This window comes from Alosa alosa, chromosome 16, assembly GCF_017589495.1.
Source record: "Alosa alosa isolate M-15738 ecotype Scorff River chromosome 16, AALO_Geno_1.1, whole genome shotgun sequence".
NCBI lineage: Eukaryota > Metazoa > Chordata > Actinopteri > Clupeiformes > Clupeidae > Alosa > Alosa alosa.
In genome coordinates this window covers 25,564,934-25,582,281 of record NC_063204.1, presented here as the reverse complement: position 1 = coordinate 25,582,281, position 17,348 = coordinate 25,564,934, and the positions used below count along the sequence as shown (strand labels likewise).

General features: G+C 43.3%; 1 protein-coding gene across 1 annotated transcript; it reads left to right on the top strand.

Moving 5' to 3' along the window:
* The first annotated feature begins 3,000 nt into the window (after positions 1-3,000).
* ankrd33ba (ankyrin repeat domain 33ba) lies at positions 3,001-14,650 on the top strand. The gene is given in 6 exon segments (XM_048266598.1): positions 3,001-3,482; positions 11,575-11,704; positions 12,991-13,131; positions 13,651-14,057; positions 14,060-14,160; positions 14,195-14,650. Coding segments are annotated over 6 exon segments (1,527 nt in total). The 5' UTR covers positions 3,001-3,077; the 3' UTR covers positions 14,538-14,650.
* Positions 14,651-17,348: the final 2,698 nt, after the last annotated feature.

Genomic DNA, 17,348 nt, shown 5'->3' with positions numbered 1-17,348 from the left:
CACTCACACAGTGAGTTAGTTAAATCACAAAATGCAGTAGAAAATTTGTTGAAATCTTGAAGCCCGACTCTGAATTCACTGCACTATTAGACCTATATTGTTCAGTGCTGCTGTGACTCTGTGGGGGATTTTGTGAGTGACAGTGAGAGATAATGTGTGGATGACTGAGTGAGTTAGAGTGAGTGAGTGAGCAAGCGAGCAAACTATGAATGAGTGAATGGGTGAGTATTGTTCTGTGCTGCTGTGACTTAGGGACATTTGTGAGTGAGTGAGTGAGAGACAGAGTTGATGAATGAGTTGGTGAATGAGTGAGGGAGTCAGAGTGAGTGAGCAAGCCAGCGAGCAAACTATTAACAGCTGCAGTCTAGTTCACAGCTGTTCTGGCACTGAGCAAATAGCTAATTATCCACAGCAATTACAACCCTTATCTGTCCGCTTTACACTGAGGTAATGGGGGTCTGGTGGCAAAGGGTGGGCTTGGGGGTTACAAGAAGGGGACCGGGTCACAGTCTGTGTTGTATGGTCAGTCATGAATACATATATTACTTCATCTAACAGACAAGTAATAAATCACAGATACTTTGAATGGCTTGAACTACAGCTGCATGGGCATGCATTTTATCAGTCAACCTATTCAGTGGCCTATAGCCATTTGGAAGAAAGGAACAAATGTTCATTTAGATGGATAAATAGAAGTATGTGAGAGATGCAATTGACTCACTGGGCAATAGGCAGTTGTGGCTTTTGTGCATTTGGACACATTTGTCTAGCTTTAATTCGCCTCTTAACAAATAAAGAGAGACAGTAATAGTCAGTGTTGAGACGTATTCCACTACAGATTAGAATACATGGCATAAAATGTATTTTATAATGCATCCCGATAGGTTACTCAGGGCAAGTAACGAATTACATCAGCAATGTCTTATATTTTATTAGCTGTGGATATAGCAGGTAATGAAGCTCTAAGATGCGACATCAGTACTGACAACCACCCACAAACCTGCTTCACAGTAAGGGTGGTTGATATGGGCCTGTTATTATATGTGCTATGAAACATTATTAACATTGTGCCAAAGAAACAGTGCTCTATTGTCTGCACAGACTATATAATTCACTAAACAAGCATTTAAACAAGCTATACACTGATTTTTTTTTTATTTTTGAACTTTGAACACATCATCAACAACACATTATGGACAAAGGCGTCTGCTAAATCCATAACCATAACCATAACATTACATTTATATTCACATCACAGCGTTTCACAGTGAAGGGGAACCTCACTAACCACCACCAATGTGTAGCACCCACCTGGGTGATGCACGGCAGCCATTATGCGCCAGAACGCTCACCACACACCAGCTTGAGGTGGAGAATGAGGGAAGTTATAGCCTACATTAACTTTGCCAACACATGGGGTAATACATGCCTTTTTATAAAACACTATCAAGAAACTTGAACCTGTTCCTAAAACATACTATAGGCTGGATATGCTCTATTGGCCTACAACAAAACATTCACCCGAGGCATCTCTCGGCTCTCTCTCTCTCTCTCTCTCTCTCTCTCTCTCTCTCTCTCTCTCTCTCTCTCTCTCTCTCTCTGTGTGTGTGTGTGTGTGAGTGAGTGAGTGTGAGAGAGTGTGTGTGTGTGTGTTTGAGAGAGCGAGAAAGAGAAAGAGAGAGAGAGAGAGAGAGATAATTACAGTGTGGGAAACCAGGATGAGATCAGTCATTAGCAGACCTAAAACCAGTCATATTGTCCACATCTGAGACACTGGACTTCCACAACAGCCTCTGTGTGATTGTCTTTGAAATGGCTTCTAAGACCGAATGTAGTTAACAAAAGAACATAGAAAGTAACAATGTTTGTGTGATGGGCTACAAACGAGTTCTTCTCATAATCCCTATCCAAATAGAGGCAGATTGTGCCATTGGAATATTTAGGTCAAATGCACCTCACAATGGATTTATAAATATACAATATTTCTGGTTTAGGCCTATGACATTATGCCCTAATAATATTGGAACAATAACAATATGAATAGCAATATTTATCTTGAAATAGCCTAGGATTATCTAGTGCAACTAGATGTACATGTCAACAGATGGCAAAGGGATCAAATTACATAAACAAATATGTCCTCGGGACATATGCAAATTATTTGTTTGCTTGTTTTAGGCTACTAGGAAACGAGTTCAGAACTATGTTTGGGGGTTCCCAATGCTGAAGATTTCCCCATCAGCAAGTTTCTTATTTCAAATCAAAAGATGCTGACGAATCCACCGACACCGACCGATGGATAAAAGTGTTAACCAACGGCAAGTGATGTGAAATAGGAAGTGATGAGATCAACAGCATGTGGCAGTAGACGAAGACGCGGGTTGAACAGGCTAGAACACTGTCCATATTAACTTTAGTCGGGAAAAGTCTGGGGACGGGGCCGGCTGAGAGAGTGAATGAGCAAGAGAGGGGGGATTGAGGGAGGGGGGATTTAATCGGATTATGGCTCTAGATTTTAGAAAACGCCTACCTCTGCACTGGAGTCTAGCCTGCATCGTTCTTACTAACCCACTTGCCCGATAGCTTGTCCATGGAACGTCCCAGTCAGCGCGCAGAGAAGGTTCGCCAACTTTGTCCTTGAAGATGACAGTCCAGAAGAGCAGCACTGTTCGGAAGAAATTTTTCTAACCATTGCGCCTAATGTGGAGACTTGTGTCAATTTTCTCTTGGAGTTTCACATTACTCTGGGATTGTTGAGCTACGTTGTTTCCCAGGATGGAGCAGTACGTGCTTTTGACGTTTTGGAATATCTGGCTTTTTACATGTACAGTGTATTTTTAATAGTTTTTATGGCGTGAACAGTGACTGTCCCCCCAAATGCCCACGATTCTGGAAATACGACAATAATAGAATTAGGCTATAACCTTGCTGGAGTAGTATAAGTTTCACAAAGTGTTTTTTCTCTATTTATTGGCATAATAGAGTTGTCTTAGGACCTTCATGTTGGAAGACCAGTCAAAATCGTATTTGGAACCAACGCACGTTTTTATTCCCTCAGGCTTTTCCCAAAGGGTTAAATGGTGCTGATAACAGAGGACAGGGATGGAGGGGGATCTCCACTTAGAAGCAAACAAGTTCAGCTGGGTAGAACTGTCGGTGTAGCTCAAGTACATCCCGTAGCAGACACGCAAGTCGTTTTGTCAGAAAATGACCATCTCGGTTCCTATGAATCCGAAGGTTATGACGATGGGGATTTTGAAGAGTATGATGAGTTCTCGGAACTACCAGACACCAGAAGCATCGCCTCGGATGACTCTTTTTACCCACTGGTCGCATATGATGACACTGAAGGATCCCCTGAGAGTCCGGAACCTCTATCGTTGTTTCAGGCATGTTGTACCAACAACCCTGCGATGGTCAAACTTATGATAAGACAAGGGGTGGTAGAGGAGGATGTCAAAGAGACTGACCAGAACAATCGGGTGAGTGAGTTCAGAAGCAGTTAAACACAGACGTTCTGCCCAAAAGAATAACCCGCAAACATCACCATTTCTCTACTCACACTCACTCAAACGTCTTTGTTCAACACGTGTATGAGTGACATGATATAGGCTACTATTTCTGAAATCGAAAGTGAGATGGAAATGTAGTTTCATTCAGGTTTGTAGCCTATGCGCACGTGTTCTATCTGTGGTGATAAATAGCACAGTATAACAAGGGTTATGCTGCGAAAGCTAATTGCTTGAGATCAGCTAGAGAGCTTGAAAACGTGTGTGATGAAATGATAGTTTAAAGGCAAATAATATACTTCTGGTTCCATCGCGCATAAATTATGAGAGTGCGCACAAGCGCAAAAGTAAGGGAGGCCAAGTGTCGGCTGACATCAAACCTACCATTCTGAGTAGGGAATGCAAACCCCCAACCCACGGAGGGTGAACTTGCAACTTGTTATAGATCAGTTTAAGCCTACAGAGTTTACCCAGACATTATCCGCATGCATCTTTGAATCCTGATACAGTTGGTTGTACCAGGTAGGTCATTCAGAGCCATTCAGAGGCATTGTTGATTACTGTAGGCTATATGCCTGTTTGAAACATTTACCTCCCAGTGAGAGTTCTACAGTTTATGTAATAACAACAATAATAATATGGGAATTTTAGACTAATGTAACTTCATAAACATGTGATAGGCTATTTATGGTAACATCGTACCAGTTTTGGTCCAACTTTGTACACCCATAGATCTATTGATTTATGTAGAGTGAGAAGGAGAAAGCAATGTGTGCCTTACCATGAATATCTAATGACTGAGTCTGTGTGAGCCTATGCGGCAAAGCTTGATGGAGCATTACTTTTAATAACAGGGTGGAAAACAGAGGTGCACAGTTTCAGGAACAAGCAATCCTTGTGTGTGTGTGTTAGCAAGAGGGGTGGAGTTGAAAGTGTGTGCGTGTGTGTGTGTGTGTGTGTTTGTGTGTGTGTGTTAGCTGAGGGGGGAGGAGAGTTTTAAGATTTTGTGTTTGTATATTTGTGGTGTGTGCCAGCCATGTTTAAGTATAGGCTACTCCTCAGGTGATCTTAGCAACTTAAATTGAATCCCTGAAGGCTGAGAGATTTGCCAACACCTATGTTTTACAACAGAACCCTTTATGTTCTACATATAATTTATTATAGAACAAATATAGGCAACTTTTGATTTATTTGATATACTTCATTCTCTTATCTCAAGGCTGTCCACATTATGTAACAAAAAACACATATGTCTTAATATTTAATTAATATATAATAATATATAATATATTTAATTTTGACAGCCGTGGCCCACTGGTTAGCACTCTGGACTTGTAACCGGAGGGTTGCCGGTTCGAGCCCCGACCAGTGGGCCGCGGCTGAAGTGCCCTTGAGCAAGGCACCTAACCCCTCACTGCTCCCCGAGCGCCGCCGTTGAAGCAGGCAGCTCACTGCGCCGGGATTAGTGTGTGCTTCACCTCACTTTGTGTTCACTGTGTGCTGTTTGTGTTACACTAATTCACTGATTGGGTTAAATGCAGAGACCAAATTTCCCTCACAGGATCAAAAAAGTATATATACTTATACTTAATAATTACAAGTGCTGACATTGGCACATGTTACACATAGTTGATTGCTGTGTGATTAATGATAAAAGACTACATGTTTGGCAGAGGGCTGCATTGCATCAGTCCACTCTCTGGCAAGCCAAAGGAATGTGTTCTAAGGTATGCCCTTAATCTTATCTTGGGCCCCTCAGTGCCTGGTGGATTATGGCTAAATTTTAGTCTGGATGTTGATGTACTACTGTACAGTCTATACACACATTTGCTGAAAGAATAGGCCAATTCCTCTAAACAAAATGGATTGTATATGTAACTGAGGCAGAGGCCTGTGAGTGGCGAACGAACTGACCTTGTGACATTGGTGCCGTGACCTGGATGGGAGTGAGGATTTAGGGAGGTGAGTGTAACGGAGGCAGACTGAGCTAGCGTGCTAGTTGCCCGTGTAACAACAATGATAGCACTGCTGTAGTGTCAGCATAACACATGCAGACTATAGATTAGGTCATCATGTTTAGGTTAAAGTAACCTTCCCATAGTGTAATATATATGGTTTCATGAAGAACATCTGAGTAAAATAGTTGATGGGTTTATATTGTCCATTGTTATGTAATAGATGATGTAGTATGAGATTAAATTGTTTACAAATTCACAGTTTTAAATAATCAAACACAAAAACTAAATTTCATTTTAAACCATATCTAGTTCATATCTAGTTCCACATTATTGTCAGTGAAAGCTACTGTAGCTCTCTCCAGCAAGCCACTGAGCTTATGTAGTTGATGGAGGGGCAGGTCTGTCTGTCGAGGGTATTGCACACACATAATTAAAATGGATGGTCTCATCAGCCGCAAATGTAGACCTAGTCAATGGCAATCTCACACTATGCCTAAAGGCAGAAACAGTGCCACATGGAGTAACTGTATCAGGTCTCCATACACTCAGCCTTTAGTTTCATTTGGTCCATACTTTTGTACTTCTTTGTGACCCATAAGGAAGGACTTTCTGACTGCTGTAACATAATTAAAACAAGACAACACAATGTTGAATTATTTGTAAGAATATATTTGTAAGCATGCAATAAAGTTACACAGTGTGAGATAGGAGAAAGAAGGTTTTGTTTTTAAGTTTAATACACAAGGCTCTTAAGGAGAATGGCAAATAATGGTTTCATTTGTTAGATTGTCGAGTTCCACATCATAGTTCATTCCTTCCTTTGCTAAATAAATAAAAATAAAATTAGATCTGGACACACTAAGGAGTGAACTGGCAGGCCCCTGGGTGCCTCAAAAGCTTCTTCGTTCCGCTCAAGAACACAAGACAATGCCTCCACTGAGAGGCGACAGTATTTCCTCAGGTCATTGGCCAGTATGTGGTCTGTGCATTTCCAGAAGTTATCCAGCATTTTGCTTCAGTACCAAGAATAATGTTTCATCTTTCTGCAGAAATAAAAAGATCAGTGAGATTTCGCCGATAGTCCCTATGAGTTCTGGATCTAGATGTAGTGTTATAGTCGTCTTCATGAGTTATGCTCAAGCTGTTTGTATGCCAGAATAGCTATCCCATAATTTCCATGAGAAAAGGAATATCCCTCCCTGGTATCCACCATAAAAGGGGTTATGAATTGCATTACATTTTAATTCAGTGGCAACAGTCATATTAGCAGTAATTGTCCAGAGGGTTTGTTTGTTTCGTTTAAAAATGTGACTTGTATCCTGGAGCTCTATGCTATCTCATCATTCCCATAAGGAGATGCGTCATCTTCCCTTCAATAGCGTATATTTCATGTAGGTGTCAGGAATGTAAATATTAGACGTTTGCCATTTGCCAGGAATCACATGATTGCACCATGGACAGATTTATTGCAGTGGCTGTTGTTTTCCTCAGGAATGACCACATATTGCATCACCGTAACCATCAGGGAATTCTTTCTGTCTGTATCCTCTTTTCAATCATTTAGCAGTCAGTCATTAATTTACTCACTAATACCAAAGGCATACACAATGACCAAAAATATGAGTAAAATCTCTTTTTTTTAATCCAGTTGCCATGACCATAACTGTTAAAGCACCATTGAATTTGAGTGGGGGCAGATGTCATTTTTTTTATTCTCATCTGGCTGCTATGTGTTTTGAGTTATTTTGAAGTCCGCCTTAGATATACAAAAGTTAGACTTGCTGCGTCTTCGCAACCATTCTGATATGAAAATATATATCTCTCGGCGGAAGAATGTTGATATATGAATAAATCATTACATTTGTCATTGCTGTTCCTTTAATTTGTGAAATCTTGTCAGATTTGTGGAAACGGGTGCGAACATCCAGAATATGTTTTAACATGGGGCCAGACAAAACGTGAGAGAGAGAGAAGGAAATGGTCTGCACACTGTATATGGGCTCCAAGAAACACTTTATTTATTCTAAAAAGGCAACATTTTGGTCTCAACAGATCTTCATCAGGCAAATAAGAACTAAGAAATAAGAAGTTCTTATTTGCCTGATGAAAATCTGTTGAGATCGAAACGTTGCCTTTTTAGAATAAATAAAATATTTCTTGGAGCTGATATACAGTGCAGATATATCTAGTAACCATTTTAGGAAAGCAATAGTTCCAGTGATTTCAGAGGAGGCTAGGTAAGGGGGACTTACAGCATACAGTACAGTACACATTAATGTGTTTACCACTGAGCTTATCTTACCCATATTCTATAAAGTTACATGTCACAATGTGCGCCAAGAAATAACTTGCACTGGCAGTTAAGAATAGTAAGGCTACTGCTTTGCTAAGCAGTAAGAGTATTAATAGATAAAGTTATTGTCTCCTCTCCTCTAAAGAATGAGATTGAGAGATGTGCCCTTAAAACCTTTCACCTCCTTGCCAGACTACTAGACTAGAAAGTGAAAGAGAGAAAGTGTGTGTGTGAGAGAGAGAGAGAGAGAGAGAGAGAGAGAGTACTCTTCTCTGACAGTGGCTCATGAAGGCTTATCCGTTCTATTTTAAGAGCTGAATTGGCCCCAGATTACCCTAACATAAAGCATCTATCAACACCCACACACTACAGCGAGATGCAGCTGAGCAGATTTGATAGGGCTTCGTCCAAAACACTTGGCCAGATGACCAGTTGAACGGCTGGACACACAGAGCCTTTCAGAGTCTGTCTGCCAAATTGAAATGTACGACACAAACACTCGATGAAGCGCTTCTCTTCAGCCAAGAATGTGCCCCATGGCAGAGAGCCATATTATATTGTCTGATGTAACGTTTTAATCACCATGTCAACTGGACAAGGAAAATAGGTTATGTTACTGTATGATTTTAATGCGCAGAGGATGATGCAAGTGGTGCTTATCCTTTTAAAGATATGAACATATGTTATAATGTTAAAAAGTTATTTCTGGCGTATTTAGCATGAATTGCCACATTGCAATGTGATTAATCATAAATGCATAGTTACACACAAGCAACAGGCTTCGTGTGAGTGACTTTGTCCTATATGTTACTATTTTTTACAGTCTATGGTTACTATACACACAGTCCACATTCGTCCGATACGGCTGCGGAGCAAAATGAGTTCGGGGTCTCCAGCGGATCCAAATCACTCCACTTCGGATACGCTGATCTGATGGTCTAGTGTGGAAGGGAGGGCGAATCATAACAAAAGTACGTTGGATACATTTGTATCCAACATAGTGTACATGTAGCCATAGATTTGGGAGTATGTGAGCATCTGGCCTAGAAGTGACTCAGTATTATGTACTTACTTAGTATTCGTATTATCTAATAGGATGCTCTCAGGTTCAAGGTTAGGACAAGGATAATATTAGTGTTAGATAGTACAGTACACTGCTACAATGAACGTAATATGTGACCTGTTTTCTGTAGGCTTTCCTCTCTGTCATTCAATTATAGACGGTTGTGTCAGTGCTAGTAAGGTGCAACTCATTCAAAGGACTGCAAGGACACTAAACATGTGTCCACCAATTTGATTTGCGTTTGCTCCCATCCTGTTTGTCAAACTATAACAGGTTGCACAACCCCTTGCTCAGGACAGAGCTCTCTTGTTGATTGTTGCAGGCCTGTGTGTGTGTGTGTGTGTGTGTGTGTGTGTGTGTGTGTGTGTGTGTGTGTGTGTGTGTGTGTGTGTACATGCGTGCGTGCGTGTGTCTGTGCCTGTTGTTGAGCGTGTGTGCAGCAGAGTGGGGTAGTGAAGGGTAGTGCAGTGCAGCGCGGCGTGCTGTTGTGTTGTGTGCAGCGCCGTTGTCTGGGGTTATTTTTAGCCGTACGTCTCCAGCTTTGTGTCAGCCTGATGAGGGAGTTTGGTGACGCTGTGCTGGGCTGGGCTGGTCTGAGCTGGGCTGGGCTGGGCTCCATTGGATTGGGGGACGCAGCTGAGCGGCACAGCAGGACAGACAGGCGGAGAGCCGGGGGGTGGAGAGTGCCGGCCTGTCACACACATGTGCACGGACACGGAACGGATGGACACAACTCACATGGACAGAGCTAAACACAAACACAAACACACACACACACACAGAAACACACAAATACACATGAAAACACACATACAAACGTAAACAATGACATAAATACACAACAAACATACACATACTGTAAATGCATTTTTTAAACTTAACAAATAGCAATAACAATAACTGAAAAAACAAACAAACCATAAAGCATGTCCCAAGGCTAGCACCTTTTACAGTAAGAAGCATACCATAAAAAAGAAAAAGGATTATACCATTGATAAAAAACTCCCCTTGGTCCTTATGTAATGAATGGTAAAGCCCTGTGTCCACTGATGCTCCTCTTCACTGGGATCTCTGTCCCGCCTCCTGCTGTTGTCCTCAGAGCAGAACAATAGCGTAATGGGCTTTGTGAAGTGGCGGACTGGCGGTGGGGAGCCATGTGACTTGGCCCGAGTGCAGCAGGAGCGGCGGGGCGGGTCCGCAGACCCTGGAACAGACAGATGGGCCGCGGCGGTGAAGGGTTTAAATAAGCGGGAGCAGCACATTAGGTCCACACACACCAGTCAACCTGCGCAGCCCGTACGGCTTTGAACTTCACCCTCAATCACCCCGGTCCGCAGGTCAACTAGGTCAACAGGGAGCTCAGGGAGTGTGTGTGTGTGGGGGGGGATGTTAGGAAAGCCACATACGGAGGGGAAAGCTGACTGTAATGAGGGTGGATGTATGGGACATGTATATAGACATGAGACCAGATGCTGGAGGAGCCAGTATAATCAACCTGTCTCAGGCCACGCTTTCCACACACTGAACAGAATGCACTTTCATAAGGGACTGGCTGCTGCACAGTTGATTCTGTGCTCAAATTTCATAACCTACGTGTATCCCAGACGTACAGTAAAGCACATTTTGCAGTTATAGTATGTGATTACTAAATTAAAAACATTTGGACTGTGGTAAATCTAGGTGTGCTATGATACACCAAAACAGGTGGTTATAATGCTCAACATCTGTAGGTGTTGCAGACCGGGGGTTTGGGGGGCTGTATGTGTGTGTGTGGAACTATTTTGATAAATGCCCTGCTGTCCACACACTGAAAACAGATGGTGGTCCAGAGTGAAGGTGAATAATGACTAGAAGACAGAAAAATACAGCATTCAGCAGAGCACAGTCATAAATAACTGTCAGAAACTCAAACTGAAAGTGTTTGCAGTCTCTAAAAGGCAATGCATGGCCCTGCAGTGCACGCCCCTACAGTCACAACGGCAAATCCCCAGTCGGGGGGCACACGTATCGACCTGACCTGAGTAAATACTCAATACTAAAATTATTTCACCGAGGTTTTGCCCGGACCCGACAAACACCTTTTCAAAGTTTGTTCCTCTCTCTGTCCATGTCCTTCATGGCCCGCACCGGTGCTGCTGTGTTTACTTTGGCTAACATAAAGAGAGAGAGAGAGAGAGAGAGAGAGAGAGAGAAAGATGGGAGGCAGGGACAGAGGACAATTTTTTAGAGAGAGGTTTTGAGTGCACACGTCTTTTGGCAGAACAGTTTGACTGAAAATATATGGATCTCAAACAGTTTTTAGCAGTCTGCTGTGTTGGCCTTCACTTGTAGGAAACCCCTTTAGAAAGCAGTCATTTACTTCCAGAACTAAATCCTCCACCAACATACAGTATGATCAGTAATAATAAATGTATGAGAACTGCAATACGCATCTGTTATTATCTGTAATTATTTAGACTCAACAATTATTCATACTTGTAAAAAATATATATAGTGGTTGGAAATGAGAAATGCACTAAGTATCCTTATTCTCTTGCACTGGAATAAGTATACTCTATAATCAGCTTTGGGTCCACACTGGTCACAGACTGGACTGTCCAGCTTTTCCTTTCCTCACAGACCAGGCTGGCCTGAGGTGTACAGAAGGCTGCAGTGGAAAAAGCCGACGTGTTCCACACAGCACAGCACAGTATAGTCCAGCACAGTGAGGCTCTTGTGTGAGCACGTCTCTGTCCACTCCTCTCTCCACAGACGGGCTTGATGGTGGCGTGCTACCAAGGCTACGTGGACGTGGTCATCGCCCTCTCGCAGTGTCCGCACCTGGATGTGAACTGGCAGGACAAGGAGGGCAACACAGCGCTCATTACGGCATCCCAAGCAGGTACAAACACCTCTCTCTTTCTCTCTCTCTCCCTCCCTCATCATGGCGTCACTAGCCAATACATACTCTCTCTCTCTTTCTCTCTCTTCTATCTCCCTCCCTCCTTTATCATGGCATCACAAACAGGAAAAAAATGCTTATCTTTCTCTCGCTCCCTCACCATGGCGTCACAAGCTGGTATATACCCCTAACCCCTCACTCCTTGTTCAACCACTTGGAAGCCGTTAAATTGCAGTTCATTCTTGTTCTTATTTATGAAGTGCCTTTAAAATGAACAGCGTGTCTTGTTTCAGTAGTTTACAGAAATATTACACACCACAGAACAGAATGAACCGGGCAACACAGTATCGCTACACTGCATAAACTAGCTTTGATTGTTTTCCCCCTCTTTTAAATGACTTGACAAACCATTACAGTAGAATATTTGCTGTTCATTCCATAAGCAATCATGTGCCCAGCTGGGATTTCGTGATAACTGTAGTGTAGCAGGTGTCACAGCTGAACAGTACTCAGCTTGGCACTTTCCAGTGTGGTGAGGGAAATGGAGTGGGCCCACTGCCAACAGGCACTCACTGACATTTACACTTTACTTATTTATTTAGCTGATCCTTCATACAAAAGCAATTTGCACCACACTCGTGAAGTGTAGTATGTGGTGAACCTATGATCTATGTCATGTTAGCTCTGGCTTGGCTGTGTGTTGGGGTCTTCCCCAACAGTGCTCTACTAGCTCATCTGGTGTAGATAGCTCTGGAGAAGAGCGTCTGTCTGTCAAATGAGTCCATGACGTGTGCAGCACATGTAACCCAGATGGTGATTGTGATGGTGCCTCCTGCAGCAAGGTGCTCCCAACACTAGGATCATGGCTTTGAGCCTCAGGGATCACGTAGGCCCACTGATAGGAATGTATCTGTTGGCTACAATTGATAGAAGCATCTACTAAATGAATACATTTACAGAAAGCAAATACGTGGTTTCTGTAGAACAATTTGTTAATGATGTCAAGATCAAGCCAACACGACTTTGATTCCAAGGGAGGATTCAAAGCATACACATACTGTAGACGTGTAACCCAGGTGATGTTAACTTGTAGTTGTGTATGAACAGACAATATCCAGTGGGTTATGGGCATGAAACATCACTCTGGAAAAAGATAAATAAACCAAATCATATGGGAGCTATATGGTGTGCAGTTTTCATGCTATGAAGTTTTTTTGAACCAGCGCCAAGTTCCTTTAAGATTTGGTTGGCGCGTGATTTCACTTGCATTCCCGTTGCATTCCCAGGTCACATCACCATCACTAACTACCTGCTGAACTACTTCCCGGGGCTGGACCTGGAGCGGAAGAACGTCCACGGCTTCACGGCACTGATGAAGGCTGCCATGCAGGGACGAGTGGAGTGTGTGCGCGCCCTCATGCTGGCAGGTGCTCAGCAGGAATTCACACACACGCCAGGAGAACTCACATACACACACACTTAGGACTGCAGAAAGCCCATATGGTGGAGTGCGGCTGAGGGATGGGGGGTATGAGGCAGGAAGGGAAGATTATTAGAATTCAGTTCAATCACACTTTATTTCAGTTTTAATTCAGATGGGTGTCCTGGTCTGGACCTAACGTTTGAGGCAGAGTTGTTATCATGAGTTTTGCTATTTATTTTCCTTCACTTTTGTGTGATAACAGAAAATGAAGGCCAAATGGGCAATTATTTCTGTATTTTTTTCTGTGTGTGCCTACTGTTTTTGTAAGATATCTGTTTTAGGCCAGACTAATTATTAGTTGTTTATACTATATAAAGGAGCTAAAACACACATAATTTAGCCCGTATGCCCCCAAGGAAATATAATGCGGGAACTGTTGTGTAAATGTTTTGTAAATGTTGTGTAAATGTTGTGTAAATGTTTTGATTATTCCCTATGTCTTTCCTTTTGTGTCCCTTCGCAGGAGCCAACATGAAGGCCCGTGACCATGGACGCAAGCTGACGCCGCGGGAGTGGGCGCTGTTCACTGGCCGCTATGACACGGCCTACACCATGCTGCACCTCCTGAGCCGGCCGTGCCCTGAGCAGGTGCGCAGCTCCTACCTGCCCGAGTGGCCACTGCTCTCCGCGCTGGTGGCCAAGGCCCAGGAGCCCAAGGGCTGCCTGCGGCGGCTGTCCGACTCCATCCGCGGCACCTTCGTGCTGGCCAACGTCACCGACCCGGTGGAGGACGGCGCGCTGGACCACATGGTTCGCATCACCACGTCGCTCAGCAGCCCCTTCATCAGCACGGCGTGCCAGACGGTGTGCCCGGGCAGCCCGCCCTGCGTGGGCAAGCGCCGCCTCTCCGTGCCCGAGATCCTCAAGAAGCAGCGGGCCGAGCAGCTCAAGGGCCTGGGTCCCGAGCGGCTGGACAACTACAAAAAGCTCTTCCAGAACTCGCGCGTGGTGCTGGTGACCAGGCCCCGCGAACGCCGCACCAGCCTGCAGTCACAGCTGCTCCTGAGGGAGAGCCCAACGGCGGCGTCCGGCGGCGGCGCCGTGTCCCCGACCGAGGCCCTGCGGCGGGGGAGCCTGCTGCCGCTGCACATGGTGCGGAGGAGCAGCGTGCGGCCGGGCATGGGCGTGCCCAAGCTGCGCGTGTCCAAGGCGCCGGCGTCCGACTACGTGCCCGAGAAGAACCGCAGGAAGAGCAGCAGCAAGGACAACGGTCAGAACGGCCAGTTCCTGCAGATCCCCAAGTGGAGGTACAAGGAGATGAAGGAGGAGCGGAAGAAGGCCGAGGAGGCCGAGAAGAAGAGGCAGGAGGCAGCCTCGCGCAGACAGTCGCCCGCCAGGAAGAAGAAGTGAAACTTAGTGTTAAGGCCTATTCACACCAAGAACGATAACGATAACGATAACCATAACGATAAAAGCGTTCACACTGAACAACGATAAACAAAGTCTCTCCTTGTGTTAATGAATGTGACGGTTAAAATTCAATGGGTTCTGATTGGCTATTAGCTTTTTATCGTTCTGAAAATCGCTCTGAAAGTGATCCCCAACAATATCGTTCTTCATGTCGTTATCGTTATAGTTTATGTGTGAACGTCGTCATTCATATTAACGAGAACAATATTTATTTATAGCTATCGTTATCGTTCTTGGTGTGAATGGGCCTTTAGGGTCTCCAGGTTCTTCCTTGTTTCTAGTGTTCCAGGTTCTTTCCTGGCTCTAGTACAGGTTGGGCTCCGGTTCCGCCCCAGATGAGCCTTTTACGATAGATTGTATTTAATACTTGAAATGTTTTACGTAATTTATTTTTATATTTGTGTTTATTTTTGAAATAGGCAAAACACTGAGAGTAAAGCTTTTTATTTCACTACAGGGCTTGACTAACAAATCCTGAGAAATATAGAGAGATGTAGAGAGTTGCCTTTGTGGATGTGGGTATTCATGTCCAGAATCAATCTGGGGGGTATTCCAAGTACGTGGTTTAGTGACAAACCTGGGTTAGTTAACTCAGAGTAGGTGGTAAACCTCCTAATAGAAGAACTGTATGGCTTTATTCTCCTAACAAAACAATACCATAGGGCTTTTGTTGTAGGAGGTTTACCAAGTTAACTTACCTAGGTTTATCATTAAACCACGTACTTGGAATACCCCCCAGTTCTTCTATTAGGAGTTTTACCACCTACTCTGAGTTAACTAACTCAGGTTTGTCATTAAACCACGTACTTGGAATACCCCCCAGTTCTTCTATTAGGAGTTTTACCACCTACTCTGAGTTAACTAACTCAGGTTTGTCATTAAACCACGTACTTGGAATACCCTCCTGGTTCATTTCCTCATTTACTAAATCCAGACAGTGCAGCCACTTAAGAGCAATCAGACTGCACAGCACAAGGAAAGAGAAGGAAAGCAGGTGGGACAAAACACTGTAGGGTTTTGCATATTGACAATACTTTTTATGCTTGGCTTCATACAAGGCTAAACAATTAAAACTGTTAATATGTTCCTAGTTCTACAACAAAGAAACAATTTCTTGTTCTTATTTTTGTAATTATGACTACATGACTTCATCTCAGCACTAAAAGTGTTTTATGAATGTAGCATTTTACAGTTAGAATATACCTCATTTTAGGTTTTATTTTATCAAAAGTTTTGTCAACTCGGACAACTTATTTCGTCAGTTTGGCGATATTGTGGTAGAGATGTGTCCAGTGCATTCTGTATGTGGACAGTGGAATCAAGCACCAGTTTGGCACTGCACACCAGCGCACTGAGATGGAAATAAAACTGTGACTATAAAGACAAAAGTTTTTTTTTTTTAGCTCAGCCCTGAAAGTGTGGTTATTCTTAGGCATAATTACAGCCATGTTTGGCTCTTCCCACCTCCTATCAAGCATATCTCTGTGAAATAACGAATGTTTTCATGGCCAGATTGGCATTTTAAAAGAAATGTCCATTCAGAGGTAAAATGTAGAAATTGTTTTCCTTTTCTAATTGAACTTTTCAATATGAATGCCCATACTGTACTAAGAGAAAGTGCACTATCAGTGTTAAGAATGTTGTTCCAAGTCTATGCATAACTAAAGATTATACTGACAACATAATTGCCTTTGGAACAGACTTAGTCTTACAATAGGCATACTGCCCCAGACCCATATCTTTCTCTCTCAGGAAAGTGTTTGTGTTCCATTCCTATGTGTAGTCACTGAATTTATCTTGATGAGCCGGGGACAAGGTCTCCCCCTCATCCACCCACAGAGCAATAATGTCATTCCACACACCACTGTGCCTCTAGGTTACTAACAAAAGCCCTACAACACATGCACTCACACACACAGTCTAAGGCTCTCTACAGGTACACTACAGTTAAGGAATAACACCCTTATTACGGGCCAATCAAAGTAGTCCTTATGTTTACACTGAAGTTACAAACCAAAAAACGGAACCAGCAGTACTCAAGACTTTGTTTCTGAAAATGGAAAAACAAAGATGAAAACAGTAAAATAGCAATGTCATTAATAAAAAATATGTTTTTGTATTGTGAGTATGTTGTATTTGTTTGTATTGTCTCTATGCCTCTTTTGAATATCCATCAACAATGCACACGTAAGCCCCCTTAAGAAGGTAACAAAGCTCTTGCAGCACATGCGGGTCTATGAAGGTCATTTGAAAGGCCAGACGCTTGCCGTCATCATCCGATTGCAGTCTTCTGCTGCAGTGTCAGCATTTTCTTTTGAGGCTAGCCATTGTGCTGCCTCGGGTGACACAAAGAGCACCCTCTGTTGGAGAGGAGGGGAACAGCATGTGGATTAATGGGGAACTGTGGCAGTGAGTTAGTTAGTCAATGGTCTGGAGCCAGAGTCAGTGGGGTCACAGAGACCCGGCAAGCAGGTCAGCCTGTCAGGGGCTTTACAACACTGTGCCGACTCTGGCTGTGTGTAATTTTAGGCTTGCCTCTTGACTTTTGAGTCAGCACCAACTGCAACAAAAGAGATTGTGCTACTGAAAGCACTACTGCAAATAAAGCCACACATACAACCTTGAAACTTTTACTCAGATTCTTTCACAGTTTTTCTGTGGAGTTATAGTGGAGATGGACAAACATAAGTCTTTAAAGTTGCCAAAAGTATAATATTTAGCTTGGCTACTTGGCCTGGTTTTTGTGTTATT